The sequence below is a fragment of the Epinephelus fuscoguttatus genome, linkage group LG7 (genome assembly GCF_011397635.1).
Source record: "Epinephelus fuscoguttatus linkage group LG7, E.fuscoguttatus.final_Chr_v1".
Classification (NCBI taxonomy): Eukaryota; Metazoa; Chordata; class Actinopteri; order Perciformes; family Serranidae; genus Epinephelus; species Epinephelus fuscoguttatus.
This window is the reverse complement of record NC_064758.1, coordinates 14,646,580-14,667,515: the sequence shown is the minus strand read 5'-3', so window position 1 is coordinate 14,667,515 and position 20,936 is coordinate 14,646,580. Positions and strand designations below refer to the sequence as shown.

The window sequence follows — 20,936 nt, the reverse complement described above, 5'->3', positions numbered from 1 at the left end:
ATTAATCATCCCTGGTGATTGAATCATAATATTTTGGTAACCCCCTGACCTTTCCCCTAGAGACACCTTAAGGTAATATAAAAATCTAATGGACAGTTTGTTCTGAAATTTATCTTCATGGTCCTCAGAGGATGAATCCTCTGCACTTTGGCTGCTCTATGTTCCCTCCCTCAGAGCAGACTTTAGTCCTGTTATAGGTAAGGTTCTTAAAATAGCAGAATGCCCATATTTACAGTGGATCTAGTTTTAGACTTTCCCGCTTATTTAAGATGCATTATACAGTATCCTCCAATTAATTATCTGACAATATTTGCTTAGACTTAAAAGATCAAATTATAAAGTGGTAAGACAGGACACCTGAGAGTGCAGTGATTATCATAGAGGCAATGCTGTGGTGTTGAATCTAATAAGAAAACTAGGTCATTCTTTGACTGGGAAGCAGCTGCGCTTTTTCATCCCTAACTTTTCTGAAATCAATTTCCAAGTTCAGACAAAGGACAGACAAGAGTCTGAAATTATTCATAGAGCACAATTCTTGACCTCTGTCACTTGGACACACAAGTCAATTATTCATAATCCCTCAAATTAGAGCCTTTTTTTATAATCACTGCGGCTGATATTTTGTCATGCATTGACAAATTTGCCAGAAGGGATTTCAGCATTCTTGTCTTTTAATCCCACCAAACAAGCATTTGGATTTTAGGTTCAAGTGGCCATTTGAAGGCAGGAGAGAGAAATAGACACACAGGTAGTGGAGGAAGTCCTTTAATGGTGAGGAAACAGGCAGAACTGGCAGAAGAAGATAAGACACCCCAGACGGTGTCCTGAACGAAAAATGAATTGAAAAAAAATGGGTGGAGGACCAAAGGAGAGAGAGGAAGAGAGGGGGTGGCGATGGCGCGGGAAGAGGGTGAATGAGTTATCAGCCATGCAGAATAGTAGTACACCTCGTCGTGTTATCCTCTAGATTGGGCGGCGCTTTTTGCTCTTCGAGATAACAGGCGGTTCACTCCAGATTGTTGCTTTGAGTTAGTGAAGCTAACTATGCTTGTTTGTGTTGGAGAGATGTGAGCTTGTGGTCAGTGCTGCGGGTGTTCGAGCAGGATATGTTGTTGTCATTTCCTGTGTTGAGTTCATATAACAGGATGACATGGAAATCTGGGTTGTTGGCTAACTGCATTCACTGTGTATGTGAACCTTCACCAGGCAACACAGTCCTTTGCCTTTCTACAGCACGTCTCTGTATTTATATTTAAATATATAAAGTCCTGTTAACACTTTGTAAACTCATAACTATATCCATTAATTACCATATTTCCATATTCACAGGCCGTAACACTTCATTTCTTCTGAAGGTCTTTTTTTTTCTTTTTTTTTTCTTTTTTTAAACTGAGGCCTGCAGTATATTTCAGCTGCACCAGTCTGCCAGCATTGAAGTGGCACAACTCCAGCAGTTTCTTATATACAACCCTGGATGGCAGCCATTCGCACAGACCTGCTGCCTCCTTTTCACATGGTATATGCCACCCAGTAGATCACATTCACCACAGCGAAAGTGAAAGGGAACACGGCCCTGGCGTAGATGTCAATGGTGTCGGCATCAATGGGCTTGCAGACGCACTTGGAACAGCACTTCTTCTCCTCCGTGCTCTCCTCCGCTTGCCTGGATCTTCTTCTCCTCGGCTCAGTCTCCTCGCTGCCGCCTTCCCCAGGGATTTCGCTGCTGGAGCGCTGGGGCCGCCCATGGCGGTTGGAAATCATCACCCCCTGGTTCATGCCGGTGACTGATAGGGAAAACAGAACCATTGCCTGTTTGCCGTTCTTCACAATAGACTGTAGGGAGACAGAGAGGGAAGTGTGTCAGCACTTTCTGAGGGTTCACATGCCTTTTTCTCTAAGACATAACTGAGCTCAATAAAACATCAATATGAAATTTTGACCATTTTCTCATACTTCTTAAATTCAGCTCCTGAGAAATAGCCTCCCTCTTGTCTCAGCCCAATCCTAATTTATGATCTTAAAATGCTCTTTTTCCTTTCTCGCTGCAGTAATCTTTACTTGTCTGAAACAATGAGCTCTAAAATCCAAAATAAAACTTGACTGGCTTATAAATGAGCCTTCACAATTTCAGAAATTTGTCTCAGTGATCAAATTATTCTGTTGTTCCTTATTTAGGAAAAAACAGATCAGAATTCAGCAATACCCAAATAAGTAACTGATTTATTTATGATGAGACAAAGAAAAGACTATTGTGAGCAGCAAAATGTTCCTCTGGGTATTTATGTAGAATTCAGAAAAATTAGGGAATTCTGCTAAATATCAGGAAAGAATAAACAGGGTGCTATAATTATACCAAAAATGGCATGCTTTGAATTTCGAACATTACATCATTCAAAGTTGTTCTCATTAAAGGTCTAATGTGCAGGATTTAGTGGCATCTAGTGGTGAGGTTGCAGATTACAACCAACTGAAACTTCTCCTGTGTGCCAAGTGTGGAGAACAGTGTTTGGTTTGTCCATTCTGAGCTACTGTAGAACAACGTGGCAGACTCCATGAAAGACGACCCGCTCTATTAGTAGACATAAACGGCTCATTTGAAGGTAACAAAAACACAAAAACTACTAGTTTTAGGTGATTATACACTAATGAAAACATAGTTATGTATATTATATTCCATCACTGCCAATGTAGCCCCCTAAATCCTACACACTGGACCTTTGAATTCCCGATAGATACAACAATGACACACTTTCCACTTTTTGTTAAAACACCTCTTTTTATTTTTTGCACTGTGTCTCTAGATCATTTAGCATTTTATTCTCCTTTTACTTTATCATAGAAGTGCTTGGTATTTCTTATTTGTGCATGGCATTTGTAGCATCGGCCACTTTAGATATTTTGATTATGAAACATTACAATCCAGAACTGCATAAAGCTGTTACTGAAGCACGGCAGATTAGGAAGTCCTCAAGTATTGATTATCATTAAAAAATCTGCTTTATAATGGAATTCTGATGTACTTTCACAGTCATTGTAGTTTTACTTACATTGATAATGCATGCTGGATATCCAGACAGTTTCAGTCATGCCACTGTAAGATTCAGTGTCACTCACTTCAATCCATGTCTTTATCCTCATTTTTCTTCTGTTGTCAGCATGTTCTGTATTGACGTTTATGCTTTTATGGTTCTTTTATGTAATTTCAATGTTCAATTTACAGATCATACCACCAAGTCATCCTATTCTGTTCTCAATGTATGCCTTGGTAAGATGTATATCAACAGCAAAGCAAACAGACAGTATGATGAGAAACCCTATTACTCCCTGACGGGAAATCCTCTATTTTCCCATTATGTTCTATAGAGATTCATTGTCTTGCTGAAGGTCACTGGGATGGCTGCTTGTCAGCATCGGAGTTTGAGCCTGGCCCAGGTTTATGTTTGAAAGGCGTGCTCATTACTCACAACACCTCCCCTGAAGCTCTATGTTGTTATATGCTGATGGCAGTACATGATGGGAATGATTCCCTCACCTCAGAGCTGAGCTTGTTGGCCTTCACCTTGGCCTTCTCTTTGAGCCGGTAGTCAGCATTGTAGTGAGCAAAGGCATACTCAATGAGTGCTGCGAACACGAACACATAACAGATCCAGAAGTAGACATCCAACGCCTTGATGGCTGACGCTCGAGGCAGGGAGGAGCGGGCGCTTACCATCAGCGTGGTCATGGTGAGAACAGTCGTGATCCCTGTGCAGAGAACGCAGGCACAAAGTACACATTAAGCTTCTGTGGGGTTTTTGCTGTAATAAAAGTACAGCTGCTCAGAGCCATGAGCATGGCTGCGGGCTCTTAGTCTCATTAACAGACTATACACGCTGTGAACTGATACAATGTCTTCAGCAGACCAGAATTAATTTAACATTTATCTGACATTTTCTGCTACATTTTGTTCTTGAGAGGATAATAAAGTGTGAAGTCACCAACCAATTATAGTGGTGATCATCAACATCACTATATTCACAGGTTAACAGTAAACAATATTATATTCACAACACTGGAGGGGAACAGTATTGTATTTCTTGCTCTCAGTAACATCTGCCCAAATGTCAGGCCCAAATTTCCACGTCTACACATTTAAGGGACAGTTCACCCCAAAATCAGAAATACATATTTTTCCTCTTACCTGTAGTGCTATTTGGAGCTATTGGCCGGTAGAAATGTCATTCTCTCCAATATAATGGAACAATATGGCACTCGTGAAAAAAGTACATTCGGACAAACTCAACAGTAATGTCTCTCTGTAAAAATCATGAGTCAGTTATTCAAGATAATCCACAGTCCTTGTTGTGAGCAGTTTCATGTAGGAACTATTTTCTGTCTAACAAACTACATGTCTCAACCGAATCACTGCGGAAAAGGAAGCGTTCATCTACTGTTAGCTCTCCTAGCACAACTAAGCAAGCTAACATAACAGCTTAGCCAAAGGGAACACGCTTAAAGGTCCAGTATGTGGAATTTAGTGGCATCTAGTGGTGAGGTTGCAGAACTGAAACATCCCCCATGTGCTAAGTGTGTAGGACAACTACGATGGCCAATATAAAAATGTGAAAACACAAATGGCCTTATCCAAAGCCAATGTTTGATTTGACCGTTTTGGGATACTATAGAAACAGCATGGCGAACTCCATGGAAGAAGACCTGCTCTGTATGTGGACATAAAGGGCTCACTCTAAGGTAACAAAACCCAACCATTCCTATTTTCAGGTGATTATAAACAAATGAAAACATACTTATGACTATTATATACCATTTCTGCCAATAGATGCACCTAAATTCTTAAATATTTACATCTCACGCTGTCACAAGCACCAGCCTCTCTCTCATACATGAGTAGATGCACACTTCTTTCTGTGCAGTGATCAGTTAGTGGCTGTCGCTCAGTAGAAAGGAAGTAGTTCCTACATCAAACTGCTCACAACAATGTCTGTGGATTATCTTGAGTAACCAGGTCATGATTTCTGGGAATAGCTGTTGAATTTTTTAACTGTATTTTTCTTGGCGCTTTGAGCACCATAAGCCAAGTGCCATCTAGCTCCATTATATTGGAGAGAAGACAGACATCTCTATGGCTGATATCTCCAACACTTGGCAATTTACACCAAAACAATCCAGACTGATAAACAGCACTGCAGGTAAGAGGGAAAATAAGTGTCTTTCATTTTGGGATGAACTGTCCCTTTAAATACCAATGCCTAATGGGCATATTACTATGAAATTACTCAGGATATTATGCTCCTCACAGGATGAACTTTTTCCATCTGGAACATTTAATGAGCGTTCCTTTAGTGCCACCCTCAGGACAAAAACTCACCAGATTGCCATGGAAAACCAAAATTATAAAGAATTTTGACTTCTCTCTGGTGCCAACACCAGGATGCACTTTACACTACACTACTGGTTAGGCTGTAAGAATAGTAAAATTGTCAGTATGGTTCAGTAGGATCATAAGTGCTATATTGTAGGCAATTGGACTTGCTCTCATCCAAGAAGCTTATCAGTTCAGTTACTCCAGTTACCTTTGATATAGCACTTATGATTACCATGACCTGAATGACTGAGAACAAGTTCAGTATGATTCATTTTTATTTATCCACCCAGGACTTTAGACTTGTAGTCTTGTTTTAATGTTCAAAATCAAACATTAAAACCTCCAGTACATGATTCAACCTTTCTATAGATGAATGAGCACCAACTTTGATTTAACTTCCATTTAAATTTCAGATAAAACAGAGCTCATCAAACTAATACCAACCTAGGGATACACGTGCAGGGACTGCTGATTGGCTGATCCAAAAGGACACCCAGGACATGGCAACCAGCAATATTGAAGGCATATATGACTGGATGATATAGACACCTCTATTACGTCTCAGTTCGAAGCGAAGGCTGAGCCTTGGAAATCGTCCCGCTGGGAAGCAGAAAACAGACACCATGTTTAATTGCTTTACTGAAGAGGCTAATTATCCATTATGAAAATATCCAATTGTTCTTCACAGACACATCTGCTCAGTCGTGCCCCTGATGGCAAAGCATCAAGGTGTCAGGCATAAAGAAGTATTGCAAACTAAATTTTCCCAGCAGCACCTCATATCATCTCTCAAACCTCCTGCCTGGCTCAGCAGCGAGCCTGATTTGATCCATTCCTTCTATGCATAGAATATAACCACAGAAGTGCCTGAAGTTAAAAAAGAAACAACTTGCTTCAAAAAGAATCTGAGTTTTCCAACACAAAAAGCAAGCCAAGTCCAAAACTCAAAATAGTACATAATGCACAAAACACTCACTCACATGCAAAGGGCTTTCAAACTGACGCTGCTGGAGCTGAACTTGACAACAAGAAAAACAACATGGATGCTCACCAGATTTGAAGTTCATCATCTCAGTGACAAACCGATAGTCTGTGATGGTGAACTGGGAGAGCTCAAGCTTGTCCAGGCCGTGGATGTGTCTCTGACTCTCTGACCAGTGGTACACAATGTCTTCTGAGGAGTAGCCATCTAGAGTGCCGAAACACAGATGACAGCAAGACATTTTATCAGTCCAAAAAGATGCAGTGATGTGAGAGTAGCTGTAGTTAGAATGCTTGTTACATTGTAACCTTCTCCTTGGTGTCACTTAACTTTGGCACAGACATGTCGAGAGAAATCAACATTTCCCATGAATGTGTGAAGGAAGAGACATTACATGAAATTTCAACTTACAGCTTTCCAGGTCCAACATACACTCCTGTTCATCCATGGGATATTTGGTCAGGTCCATATCACACGCCACCGTCGAAGTGATTCTAGGAACAAAACAGCCCAGTTAATTGAAACGTAATGCACACCATGATAGTTGTCTCTATACAACTCAACTAACCAAAATGCCTTACTAAAACATCCTGGGTCACATTCATATGGTTCTGCGCCTGGCATCTTTCCATTGACATCAGCATTTTCTATTGTTAGCTGAAAGCTGTGTCCACTGAGGATGAAAATGACCTCAAAATGCTTGACCTACATTAACTGACTTTCATCAAATTCAGGGAAACAAAAATAATCTATAAACACAACGCTGACATATTATGTCATATAGTTAACTGGCAACAATTTCAAGCAAACAGTTACTTATTTACACATTCAAAAGACACAGAGCAACATTAGCCTTCACTTGGAGTTGTGCTTTTGGCTACCTGATGAATGCAACTCCAATATTCACTCTCCTTTTATCTCTGTTTTTGGTCTCTACCAACTGCTGTGAAAAATATCTGCACTTTAGCTGTGAAATGTGCTACTATGTTTACCAACTAGATGTTGACTTTGTCTATGCTGAAAACAGCTGTCTGCTGGGTCTTTAAATGATGCACAAAGCCTGAACCAATACAGAACTACCATCGACCACCAAAATCTCATCAGTTCATCCTCGAGTCCAAGTGGACGTTTGTGCCAAATTTGAGGAAATTCCCTAAAGGCCTTCTTGAAATATCACGTTCACCAAATAAGACAGATGAGGCCACAGTGACTTTAAACCTTTGACCTTTGGCCACCAAAATTGAATCACTTCATCATTTAGTTCAAGTGGACTGAAGAAAATCCCTCAAGGCATTCTTGAGATATTAAGAATGGGATTGTTCAGATGTATGGACGGACAAACCGAAAACAAAATATCTTCGGCCACAACCATTGCCAGAGCGGAGTCATAGGAACTTAGGTAAGGTAGGTGAGATCTTTGTAGGTTTGTTACTATGAGTGACCCTCTTCACATTACACACAGTTATTCAATCCATTGTTGATGTAAAAATATTGTATAGAATATAATCTGTATGCTTGTCCTTATTTTCTGTCACATATATAATGCTACAATATTAGCTGTTCATATTAAATGTGGCCAGAGTTTCAAATAATGAGGTAAATATACATAAAAGGAATCTCTGAGAGCAAATCTTTCAGGCTTTATAATGTTCTGAAAAAAATCTGTTTCCAGTGTTTTTTTTTCTACATTCTAAACAAGCTCATTTCATCTTGTGATAGATCTCTGTATATGGTCATCTGCTCCAGGCACGCTGGTGCAAGTGTTTACATTACATGGCCTCCATTGCTGAATAAAGCTAAATGCTAATGTCTGAGGAACAAGATCAAGACCAATCAGAGCAGACTGGGCTTTTTCAGGAAGCGGCCTTAAAGAGACAGACACTAAAATGGAGCACAGACAGTATGAGGAAAATTAAGTGTTTTTTGACCATTAAAGCATGTCAACATGTTCTAGTAGATGCCCAAAACACAAGCGTGAACCTGAAAATGAGCATAAATAGCATTTAATTTAAAAAAAAATTAACCATCCAGAAACACAGTAGCATTGGTCACTTATTCAAACACTTAAAACAACATATGGGTGACCTCTTACAGTACCAAGAAGGTTGGGGTTAAATGGAAAAGTGTATGTTTCCTACCAAATGTCAACTTTGGTTCCTTTTAACCATGACTACAATTTTTCTGTGACCCTAAGTACTTTTAGTTGCCTAAACTTGAACAACCCTTAACCACAGAGGTGGCAGATCAGAATACCATCATATTCATCTTTTACTGCTGTTTGGGAATGCACTGACAGACAATGTCATCCTCCCAATTGAGGCAGCAGATGAGAAAACATATATATATGAGTTGTTTGGAAAGGCAATGACAAAGGACCTCGCTTGTCTTTTAGGTTGGAGGATTGTTTTTTATCATAGCAGTAGAATGGTTTTTGTTTAAAACTTCATGGATTCTGCCGACACACTGACAGTACACCCAATTTAGCTCTTTTGATGAGTCACCTCGATCCAGTTTTACCTTTGCTTTCACCTTTCCATATTCCCCTACCTCCCCCGTTTCTTTGCATCAGCCTTGTACAAGCACATCAGACCCTATCAGAGGTTTATCTTAAGCTTGTGAAGTTACCACAGAGAAAACAGTTTACTCTTGGATCATGGTATGGATAATGAGGGATTTTCATTCCCAAAGACAACAAATAAAAGATGTCTGTGCTCTCAAGTGTTTGTGGTTTTTGAAGGCGCGAGTAAAGAAAAAATGGTAGAAAATCTGAAACAAGCAGGAACTTTTTTCATATAAAGAAAAAGGTCAACATCATAGCACCCAGATACATGCTGTCTCACTGGCTGTGTTGTCTGACTAGCGTAGACAATAATCTGTTTGTTCATACCGGCTGCTGTATAGAATGACTCCGTTTGGCTGCAGGCGGATCAGCTTGTTCTCCACGGTGACATCGTGGAACCAAGCAGATTTGGCATTGACGATGAAGGTGTCGGGCAGCCACAGCTTGTCCACGAATCGACTGTCTAACCCCAGCGTCTTGTTGGTGTGATTGTAGGACAGGCGGTCATCGTGCCAGCTCTGCCGCAGGAACACGGTCATGGTGTATTCCTGCCAGGAACAACATACATACCAACACACAGACACAGACATACAGGCTGAGTCACAGGCATGTGGACACAAACTTTACTGAAAGAAAACAAACATCTCTAGAGTTGAAGAAAATTTTTAAAAATATACAACAAAATGCAAAATACAAATGTGTTTGATTTGATATGAGACAGATTCAAGTCTTTAATTATGTATTTTCATATAAATAATAATTATGTATTTAAATACTAATAAAGCTTAAACTACCCCTTTTTGTGAAAACATTTGAATAATGTTTTTTGTTTTTTGTTTTTGTATGTTTATTTGTTTGGTTTGCTTTGGTTTGGGGTTTTATTGTGGAGTTTTTGTCAACTCTGAGAAAAAAAAAAATGCATGGATGAATTCCAGGATATCTTGGTGTGTGCTGCATCAATTTTGACAATTCTTTTTTTAAGCTGTCTGCAACAAGCTCACCAATTTAAAGGGATTGCAAAGCTAAATTCCTAAGGTACACCTTTAATTACTGCAATTTGGTGTAAAACTAAAACTTGTGAGCACAAATTGGATTCAGTCTATTTTAGTTTGCAATAGGGAGTTCAATAAATAACACCTCATTTAAAGAAGATTAATTGAAATGTGTAAAATCTTACAAAATAGACCTGAATTTTTTTTCCAGTTATGTATTTCTTTAATATTTCATATTACTATTCTTAAATTGCTTTTCTTTATTCTTGTGTCATGTCTTACTGTAAATTATACTGTACTTCAACAAGTTGAGAATTAGAAGAAGATATGATTAAAGTGTTTTGCCCTTTAATGACCCTGAAATTCACCACTGCTATAACAGTCAGTGCATTTACAAAGATGTGAATAAAATTTTATAATTGGGTTTTTGGAGTATCCTGTTTATGTTTTTGGGTATGTGAACAATATATCCTGTTCATGATAAACCTGAATATGCCAGCTGGATGACAATGAGTGAGTTAATGAAATGCTACAGATTAGATCATGCAGTGATAATATGTGTGGTCCATCTCATTATGGATACACACACATTTCCCACCTAACACTATAACATCAGAAATAAAGTGATCAACACTAAGATTTTTGGAAAAGTGGAAAAATGCAGCAGTGCGGCAGTGATGACTTGTGTCTGTCTCAGCCTTCCATCAGCAGAGTGATCACCCTAACAATAAGAACACCTTCACAGTCAGCAGTTCGTTTCATTTCCACTGGGTGTCCACACCTTGCAGGCTCATAAAGGGTGTGTCTGTGATAACAATCACATCTGTTAAAAGCAAGCATCATACCTAGCAGCAGGGTTAACCAAACCTTACTATGGTAAAACTTTGGGTGTGTTCCAAATCTCATACTTCCTCTTCTTTACTTTTAGTAGGTACTGCAGCTGCCCCTAGAAAGTATGTACTGTTGCATGCAGTATGCACACAATCAGGACATGCTACTTTCTCATAACATTACAGTCTGCACTTTGACCCTCGTGCTTTTATATCCATTACCTTGGAGACAAACAAACGCCACTTGCTGAGTTCACCAGGGACGAAGATCAACCCAGAGAGCTCTGCTGTTGTTACTTTACAATGCATGTTGTTTCACTTAAAAGCTATAACTGCACAGATTGTAGATTCTAACATATTATATTTGCGACAGTGAAATTACATCTGTAGTTCTCTGTTGTTGTCATTTTCATAGTTATGTCCTGTTGTTGTTTGTGATATTTACGATTATTTTGTTCACTTAAACGATTAATATTCCTATTATTACTGTTCGGCTGGTCATCAGTTACTTAAATGCGCTGTCATCCGTCATTGCAACTTCTGACAGTTGTCAATCAGCTGTCAATGAGCTGTCAAGCTGTCATCTATTTGCAGCTCAGTCGATGTGACATATCGTCCACTGCGCAGAGGATTGTGGGTCAGAATAGCCAGAAAAGTTTGCTGGCTTGCATACTGCAAAATCGGATCGGATGTAGAAGAACATCCTGGTGTTTTTGGCATACTGCATTTCACATACTATGTATTGGGACATACTAAATCTTCTTCTGGCATACTATATAGTATGGTAGTATGGGTATTGGAACGCACAGTTTCTGTCCCTTCCTCACTCAGAGTTGCTGAGAACTTCCTAAGAACTTTCCTAAATCACTCCTAAGCTAAAAAATGTGGCTAAATTAGAAGCTCTCTGAAAGTATTCTCAGAATGTTTGTGAATACAGCCCCAGAATACTGTTGCATATATACACCTTATCCTATAACAGACACACCAATAATGGCTGTAGCAGTATTAAAGAGGTAATAAAAGAGGCTGCGTATCTTCATCCATTGCTCCCCTGCCCCATGCGATGGTAGTGACAATGACAGGCTGACACCGGTCGAAGTGGAGGAAAGCGTTAAAAGAGTAGCATAGCTCTTTTCGGGAACAACGTTAGCTCAGTTATGTATTGTGTGTGTGTGTGTGTGTGTGTGTGTGTGTGTGTGTGTGTGTGTGTGTGTCTGTGTGTGTGCGCATGTGACAGAGACAGAAATGGTGTTCACCTCTCAGAGCAGTCAGCTGTTGATAATCGGAGCAGAGAAGAAATTAGCAGTTGTCAAGTGGTAGTAAATGTACAGTGTAGTGTTTAATATCTGCTGTCGCTCTCACCTCCCATTGCTGGTTTATTTTTGCTAAGACCACAGGCACCTGTGCAAATATACTACAATAAACAGTAACCAAGGTTATCAGTATTTATCATGTATAGAGGGAATATGAAAACGTGGATTTCTCTGTGCTCATTTCTCGATTATAGTCACATTAACCGCATGGGTTATTCGTGCTCATGTAAATGCACTCTATGATTTAAAGCAAATCTACATAAGTCAACATCTAAAATCAAATACTGTTTGAAATAATCCATCGGTTCATAGTATTTAACATCAGTATGGAAACATGTTTCATAACTGCTCTTAATACTGATCCTGGTGTCATTTCTACTTTACATTTGTATCCAACCTACTCATCTGTATTTGAAATAAAAATGTATGAATCCCTGGTTTTCAGTTTTGGGTGAGCCTTTATTGGAATGCTTATTTGTTTGCGGATTTTCAACCACTGAAGCAAGGAAAAGATCTATTTGTTCGGAAAATATCCAGGGCCACATACATAAAGTGTATCTTCCCAGTACATTTTGTTCTGACGTTACAAAATCCCTGAAAATATCAAATTATCTAACAACTCAGCCAGTGTGTCACACATGTTCACACTGAGTACTTTCAAACCCTCAAGTGGGATAAATCGGGATTATGCAAATAGCAAATCTTTGATCTTTGCCGCAACAGTGAAGTTGAGGGATGATAGAGAATCCCAGTGTGGAGGGAATGAGGAGGTGACTGTATACTTTACCATGTTGGCTTCAGAGATGTGGTCGATGCTGGCCACTTCAATAGCCATGGCCACGTTGACTGGTGGACCTGCGGGAGGACACGTGAGAAAAGAAAGCAAACCTGCCCCCAAACACACACACACCTTCTCTGTTCTGACCCCATCAGTTCCTCCCATTCTCACTCCGTCACCCATCTGTTTCCCTCCCACCTACCATCCTCCCACGTCTCAAACACTCCTACAGTGCATAGAGATTAAGCATTATCCAGTTTAACCATGCTAAGTGGCACATCACACTGTGGGCATTCATAAACAGCGCCGGGCTTTCATGGACTCTCACAGAGTGAGCTTCTGCCAACATTCACACACACACACACACACACACACACACCCAAACACACAGACACACGCTGTAACATTTTCACTCAACAGTTTGCCATATGATTAGCATGGAGTGTGCCTCTGTGATCGGATGCTAGAGGGCAGAAACTACAGGGGAGCTCGCTGATGCAGAACCGAAAGGCTATTTATACTGAACATTAAGGAATCATTCATTACCATTCCCCACCATTCAACACCTTCCCATAACAGTTTCTGGCAATTCATATTCTATTGGCCATACACTTGATGTATAGCGTGAGGAGATTTACAATGGCATGTTTATTGCACGGCAAGGTCAGCAGGAGAGAGTTAAGAGGGTGTCATCTGATGCAATAACAAGCATGTTCACATAATACCCTCCAGTGGTTCTGTTCATTTTAATAATACATACACTAGATACAAATGTTTGTTTACTGATAATAAAACAGAACACTTTGCATTGAACAGTCTAACCATAACAACACTGTTATGTGAATGTGGCATACATTTTTTGTCATAAAACATCAAATAAATGAAACAAAACATGAAAATTACACAAATATAATAAGATTCACAAACCAGTTAAAGGTCCAGTGTGTAGGGATCAGGGGCATATTGGCAGAAAAAGGAAAAATATTCAGAACTATGTCTTCATTGGTTTATAGTCACCTGAAAATAAGAATCTTGTGTTCATTATTTTAGAATGAGCCATTTAAATGGCTTATATCTTCCACAGAGTCTGCCATGTTGTTTCTACAGTAGCCCAGAACAGACAAACATAACACTGCCTCTAAAAAGGGCCTTTCGCATTGTTGCATTTTCACCTCAGCCGCTGTAGTTCTCCTACACGCTTGGCACACTGAAGAAGATTCAGTTCTGCAACCTCACCACTAGATGTCACTAAATCCCACACACTGGACCTTTAAGTGCCTTACAAATGCAGCTGCATTTGCAAAAAAATAACATCCACAAATATGTTCTGAACTCTGGAAATCATTCTAGCACTTTCTGTGGCCAAAAGAGCCCAAAAGTGATGACTTTGTTTTGTGTACGTACTTGCAAGTGTTTTTAACATGCAGTCCATTAAGCTCTCTAAGCCACCATATATATATTTTTTTAAACTGTAAGCACTGTAGCACTCAACATAGTCTTAGTTGTTTGTTTTGGAGGCATTCATTTTAACAGTGTAGTAAATCACTTTTGCCTCTGCAAAATGAATAGGATGTAATGTAAATAAATATCATTTAAAAATGTTTTCCAAAATGTAGTAGGTTTCAGAAACCATTTTTGTAAAGTACAAACAAATGGTTTGTTTCAAAAATAGGCTTTTCCACTTACAAAAATTAAATTGTGTACATTTTTAGATTATTGACGTTCCCCACAGTGAGGCTGTTAAAAAAACTCCATAAATATCATATATTTCTAATGTATGTCTCTCAAAAAATGTAATTTATAAATATTGTTTGTACTTTCATAACCAAAATAATTGGTTTCAAGTGTTGATTTTGATTTTATGCATCTCCTCACTCATGGATTCTCTTAAAGTCACATTTGTGGATGCTATCTCATTTTCAAGATGCAAAACATATATGAACCTTTTTTTTTTATTTGTGTAAGTTTCATATTTATTTGATCGTTTAATGCCACAAACATAACTCCGTACTAAAATGCTATGGGATGGGATTTAAATGAAGGGAATCTCTCACAATAACACACATGATTCCTCAGTGGTCACAAACAGCGCTTCCTTCTCAGCTTCCATTTTCAGCGCATTATAATGTTACATCAATAGGGATGCAGTCACCACATGATGCTGTGTTATGATGGTGTGTGTGGGCGTGCTGTGCACACGGCGGTGTGTGGTGATAGCAATGTGCCTGCTCCACATTTTCACCTTTGCTCAGCTGAGTTAAGCTGTGAGATTGAGAAATCTATCGCTGTGGTCATTGGATGTTTCACATCTTGCAGCCATTCTTAGCAAAATCTCTAGAGTGGGTGCTCATTGTTTGCACCACCTGTCTTTTGTCCTTGAAGGGTATTGTCCTCAATAATCCCCTAAGCAAATCTTCTCTTCACCTAAATGTTGGCTTTTTTTGTCCTTAACAAATGATTTACCTAACTGAGGAGTCAAAGCAGGTATTTACATAAGGCAAATACAGGTGTTTTTCTCTAATGTCATACATGACAATAAACAAAAAACAAAGACATCTCTCAGACTAATGGAACTGGAAAATGGAATGTGAACAGCCATGTTGCTGTAACTTGGGGTGGGTGATGCTAAGGATGGCTGTAAATGTGAGAGGGTGAAATGCAACCCAACGCCACGAGCAGTAGATCTCATACTCACCTCCTATCCCAGGGCGAAAATTTCTGGCATAGCCCTTCATTAAATCATCCAGATTAGGTAACCAGGATATTTCAATGTCTGTACCTACATAGTCCCCAATGTCACTCAGCATGGCCCTAAAGGAGACAAACAGCAAATACAGCAGTCTTCAGCGGTCATCCAGCCACACCATGAGTCCACAGGAAAACCTGGGAGAACCTCACATACAGTCAGGAACATACAAAGATGAAAACGAAACTCTAAATGTGAGACAGTACTAGCTGTTGAAAGACCTTTCTGGTGCCTGCATGACCTCATCTTTAGGTTAAAAAATGTCCTTAAACCAGAGGCACCAAGCTGAGTAATTCACTTTTGTTGCCACTTGGGGGCAGCAGAACCAGCTGTAAACACAACAATGACATATCATCACCTTGTAAAGTTGTTAGGGAAAAACATGTTAGTAACTAGAAGTGGCATCCCCAGAAATTTTTCATTGAGGTGGCCACATGGGCGGCACTGAAAATCTTGGGGTGGCACACCAAAAACCAAAAGCCATAATTGAGTCTCAGGAATTCTATTATGCTGTTGTAGTTGAAAATAATGTCAATATTAGAGTTATGAAATTGCATACTGATGTACTTTGGTTTGAGTTCCACAGCAATCCTGTTTTAATGTGTTATGTGTAACCATGTTCGGGGATTCATTGTTGTTCTAATAGACTGGTTTTCTTTTCCTTGAACATGAAAAAATACAGCTTTAATTGGAGGAGTACATTGTAAGGAACAAAACATTTACTGGAAACTGGAAACTGCCTTCTCAAGTTTAGGAAAGATATGATACACAGCCAGTCACCGTTATAGTTTAATGGCAGCTGGTGGCATCAGGGGGGAAACTTGCCGGGACAAAAACAAACGTTAAGCTCACATAGGGAGGGTGGCTGGGAGGGGTGGTGGATAGTTCCAACAAACACTGACTTTCACCTGGGAGGCTGGTGTCCCTACACCAAACTACGTGCTTTTGTTGCCTAAACCCAACCACATGTTTGAGATGTTGAGGGAAAATAAACATCAATTCACAGTGTTGTACCAACATGGTGCATTTATTTTGAAAGAGACTGGATGTAAATGTTAAATTTCCTGTGACAAAGGAAAGTACATGTAACAGGCAGAACTTGACACAGCATGCTTCTACGTCAACAACCAAAGCACCCAGGGTACCTTGCACGTTGTATCTAGACGTGGAAAGTCCATGACCAAACTTTGATATGTAGCGAGGTCGGACTGAGAATGTGTTGTTTCGGTTCGATGCCTGAAATAAGGTCTGTGGTTAACACAAGCTTAAGAGATTTTCACTTTTTGTTCTATGACATAATATATGCCACAAAATACCACCCTTGTGAATTTTAAATCTTTTAGACTACGAGCTTTATAAATGGCAGTTGCTAACAAGCAATTGTCACAGAACACAGCTTTAGAGCCTCATTGTTGTGGCAACGTTGAAGTCATGCCACTATAATGTAGTTAATTTCTAACCTAATGAAAGCTTTTTACCTCTGTTGATTGCATTTATGCTTCAAAAATCACAAAAGTGGTGTTTATTTGTGAAGGTTATCCTGATGAATAAAACATGTAGGCCTAAGTGTTGTAAACTTTTGTTTGGCTTTTTGTTGAGGGAGTCAGGGTGATGTTACCATCTGGGGTTGGCCGACAAAAAAAACAAAAACACGTTATCCCTGCACCACTCTGTCTTCACTCTTCTTTTAGCTTTGTAACAGTCTTTATCAAATCCTGAAGGAATTATCTGTCCCAGCTAGCTGCTAACTGTTCAGGCTGCTCTTATTCAACGTTTGTACTTGTTTCTAGAAAAAAATAGTGCACTACATTTGTATGTAACCTACGTAATTGTGAGTCAGGAGGCTGTGATCATGTGATCTATGTGCTGCAGGCTGTCTACTGTCATATTATGGGTGCAAAGGATGAAGTCAGGTCACAAAGTATACAGAGCAACAAAGTCTGCAGAAGGAGGAAGGCCATGGTGGTGGATGTGTCAATCGAACACAGGACTTTGACCTAGGGGGCTGGGGTTTGTGTCCCATGTGAAACCAAAAATCAGCATTGAGTTATTTTAAGTTTGTACAAGCACAACATCATGTCATCACATCATGTTACGTAATGTACAACATGTGATAACGCCCAACCATGATTCTTCTCCTAAACCTAACCTAACCAGCAGGGGTGCCAATTCAACACATGATACAAACCCTGTGCATAACTCAGGAACCCCTTCTACATTACACAAAGTCATCTATACCATTGTAAATATACAATAAATATAAAATAACTGCAGCTTTAAGTTTATAAGGAAATAAAATGTTACATTAAATCATGTTTTTATTCGTAGATTTGTAGATGAACATGTGTGACTCAACAAAATGTTTATAGCATGACTATTAATACACAAAGTGGAGGGTTCTTGTGATCATCTCACAAATAATATATTGTAAAGTCAGAGTTCATGTAGGTTATTTTATGGAAATAAGAACAAGAAAAGACAACATATTTATGTACCTCTGCCATACACTGCTAAATCCTGGAGTTCTAAATCTTTTGAATTATTTATTATTGGATTTGGAAATTACAGAGTCTTAAAATTGCATCAAAAACAACAAGAAAATGTGTACACATGGTATACATATTTAAAGAGATTTAAGTGGGATAAAGCAGGCTCTTTGTTCTTTTTTATTTATGCCCTCTTTTTTCATGGATCCTACTAAATACTGTATTTCTACACATCTCTAAGTCATAGTAAGTACAATGGATGTGCTCTCACATAAATCTAATGAAGAAGTTAATTATGAATGATTATGTGCCATCATTAGCAGCATGTCATGGAGACAGTTTGTCATTTGTTAGGGACTTTTGAATGAAAATGATCAAATTGTACTGATACTGAGTGTTAGAACAAAATGCCAGGCATCAGCTGTATCCTTTCAAATACCTGTACTTGTATTAGCATACGAAAGCCACATTGATTAAAGCTCGGTTGGCATGTTTTCCTTCATTCGTGTCTCCAACAGTGTGCAATCGTCCACAAGGAGGCTGATCCAAATCTAGCAGTAGCTTCAGATTTCACACAGCTCAGACTGAACATCCTGCTGTGCCTCAGTCCACGAGACTCCAGACCTTTTTTATTTAAAAATAGAAATAAATTATTAAATGAATAAAAGTTCTCATGAGACTACATATCCCCCATTTAATAAGGCTTTTAAGCTAGCCCCTTATTACAATGCTGTCTTTAGTCTGGGACAGTGACACCTCGATTCAAGCAATCCTTTTGCTTTTCCTGTTCCTCTAATTCATCAGGAGGGTAGTAATAGTGAAATTAAAACTACTTGCTCATATAAAAGGACTCCCCTGAGGGACCTGGAGCCCTCGGGTACTGCTAGAGGGCCCAGAGCCCATACTGACAGACACTGTTTCGGTGAAGAATTTTAACAAGAGCAGCACAGCTCTGAAACCACCAGGTGGCAGTTTTGCATTTTAAAACAGTGAGCTTGTAAACAGATGACATGCAGATACACAGATACCATGCAGATACATAGTACAGTGTGGACCTTTATGTATTTGAGTTCAATCCAGGTCAGTTACACCCTGTCATGAGAGACACAATGCGGTCATTCAATACAAGTGGAGCTTTATCCATTAATATTCTCATATACACGCTGCGATGCACAAATTTTAAAAGCAAAACTGCCGTTAAGCACTGACCGACGTGAGATAAATAAACTGAATGAAATAAAAGGTTTCACTGACATTCAGAGTGACAAAGGCTGGCGGTGGCATTGACAGGGAAATGGACCGCACGGGGGCTTGATCGAAGGTGTAATTATTGACCAACAATGAGAAGCCATTCAGTGACCTTTGAAATAACGCTGACATTTGAAGAAAGTCGACTTCCTAGAGAGCAACGCATTACGCCCACAGCTACATGGAAAACTGACCTCCACAGCAGGAGAACGTGTTACAAAAAATAACTGCTTTGTCTCTACAAATAGTAAAAAAAAAAAAAAAAAAAAACTGTTTCTGCCATGTCATTAACATTTCCTTGGTGAATCCATTTTGCAGTGGCAGATGTATTTTTAGTCTGGCAATCACTGTCATGTCTGAAATAAATGGGAGCACCGAGTGAATTAATTAATCACTGTGTGACTCCTGGATTTCTTCACTAATTGGCACTTTCTAAATATGGAAATAAAGAGCTTTTCCTTCAAGAAATCCGTTAACGCACCAAGGTCAAACAGGCCTCCTCGCATGGAGGGACAAGAGAGTATGTGTCTGCCTGAGGGACAAATCATACTGTATTAGTCTATTTACTGTAACTTCATAGGCATTTACAGGATCTTGCTGCATTACGTGTCTGAGGTGATCAGATTAATGGGTTACTGTGAGTTTAAGTATTCCTAATATTACAATCCTGAACGTTTCCTGTTTGACTTTACCTTTAAAACAGCCTGTACTCTATATCAGTGATTCCCAAGTGGTGGGTCGTGGTCCAAAAGCGGTCCATTCTGAATGGACTGCAAGTGACTTGTGAATGTCTCAAGTTTGTAACACTTTATTTTAACGTACAGTGAATTTCTGGCACAGAGCTTTAATTCTGACATGCCGTTTCCTGCTGTAGAGTGACTAACTGAACTCTACTTAACAGAGACAGCAAACTAGTTTGACAACATGACCAAACACAAGTATGACACTGAATGTATTAAACTGTGTGGACCTTGAACTGATGACTGTGGAGAAATCTGGACCCTGTGGATGGACCAGTTGGGAACCACTGATCTATATGCAGTTTCCACAATTATTCCAGTATGAGACAGAGATGGGACCAAGTCATTGTTTTGCCAGTCACAAGTAAGTCTCAAGTCTATGCACTCAGGTCCCAAGTCAAGACAGGGAAGTCCTGAGCCAAGTCCAAATCCTGAACAAGTCATAATGTGCGCCTCACCAAAATGCCATTTTAAATTTACAAAAATGTAAAATTGGTATTTATGTGTTTAAACAAGTGCAACTTCACTTTTAGTGCGGACATTGCATTTCTATAACATACAGCACTAGTAATTAGTACCACAATTAGCTCACTATGTTAGCCTCAGCATCTTCCCCATTCTTTGTGCAAATTCAAATGTCGAACAAATTTGGAAGTTGCTGCATTATTTAACAACTGTGTAATGTTCATGTATGAATAAAATTATCCTTGGTATCACTTTTTCTATTAGTCCTTCATTGTTCTCTCCCTCGACTTGACAGGATATTGTCAGACTGGTTTAAAAGAAGTGGATCTGCAGAATTAAGTGTCGACGTCAGTCACAAGTCATTGGTGTTAAAGTCTTTTTTGATTTCATCAAGGTGAGTCTAAAGTCAGGTTTGTTACTCGAGTCCACAC

At 39.3% G+C, this 20,936-nt stretch overlaps 1 protein-coding gene across 1 annotated transcript in view; it reads right to left on the bottom strand.

Moving 5' to 3' along the window:
* Positions 1 to 730: 730 nt before the first annotated feature.
* Positions 731 to 20,936, bottom strand: part of gabrd (gamma-aminobutyric acid type A receptor subunit delta) — a 33,300-nt gene continuing 13,094 nt past the window's right edge. Inside the window, exons 2-9 of the mRNA XM_049581244.1 lie at positions 15,516 to 15,631; positions 12,830 to 12,897; positions 9,235 to 9,455; positions 6,759 to 6,841; positions 6,417 to 6,554; positions 5,810 to 5,965; positions 3,533 to 3,744; positions 731 to 1,833 (exon numbers count right to left, since the gene is read on the bottom strand). Of these exons, the coding sequence (XP_049437201.1) occupies positions 1,510 to 1,833; positions 3,533 to 3,744; positions 5,810 to 5,965; positions 6,417 to 6,554; positions 6,759 to 6,841; positions 9,235 to 9,455; positions 12,830 to 12,897; positions 15,516 to 15,631 (1,318 nt within the window). The 3' untranslated portion in view covers positions 731 to 1,509. The remainder of the gene's footprint in view (positions 1,834 to 3,532; positions 3,745 to 5,809; positions 5,966 to 6,416; positions 6,555 to 6,758; positions 6,842 to 9,234; positions 9,456 to 12,829; positions 12,898 to 15,515; positions 15,632 to 20,936) is intronic.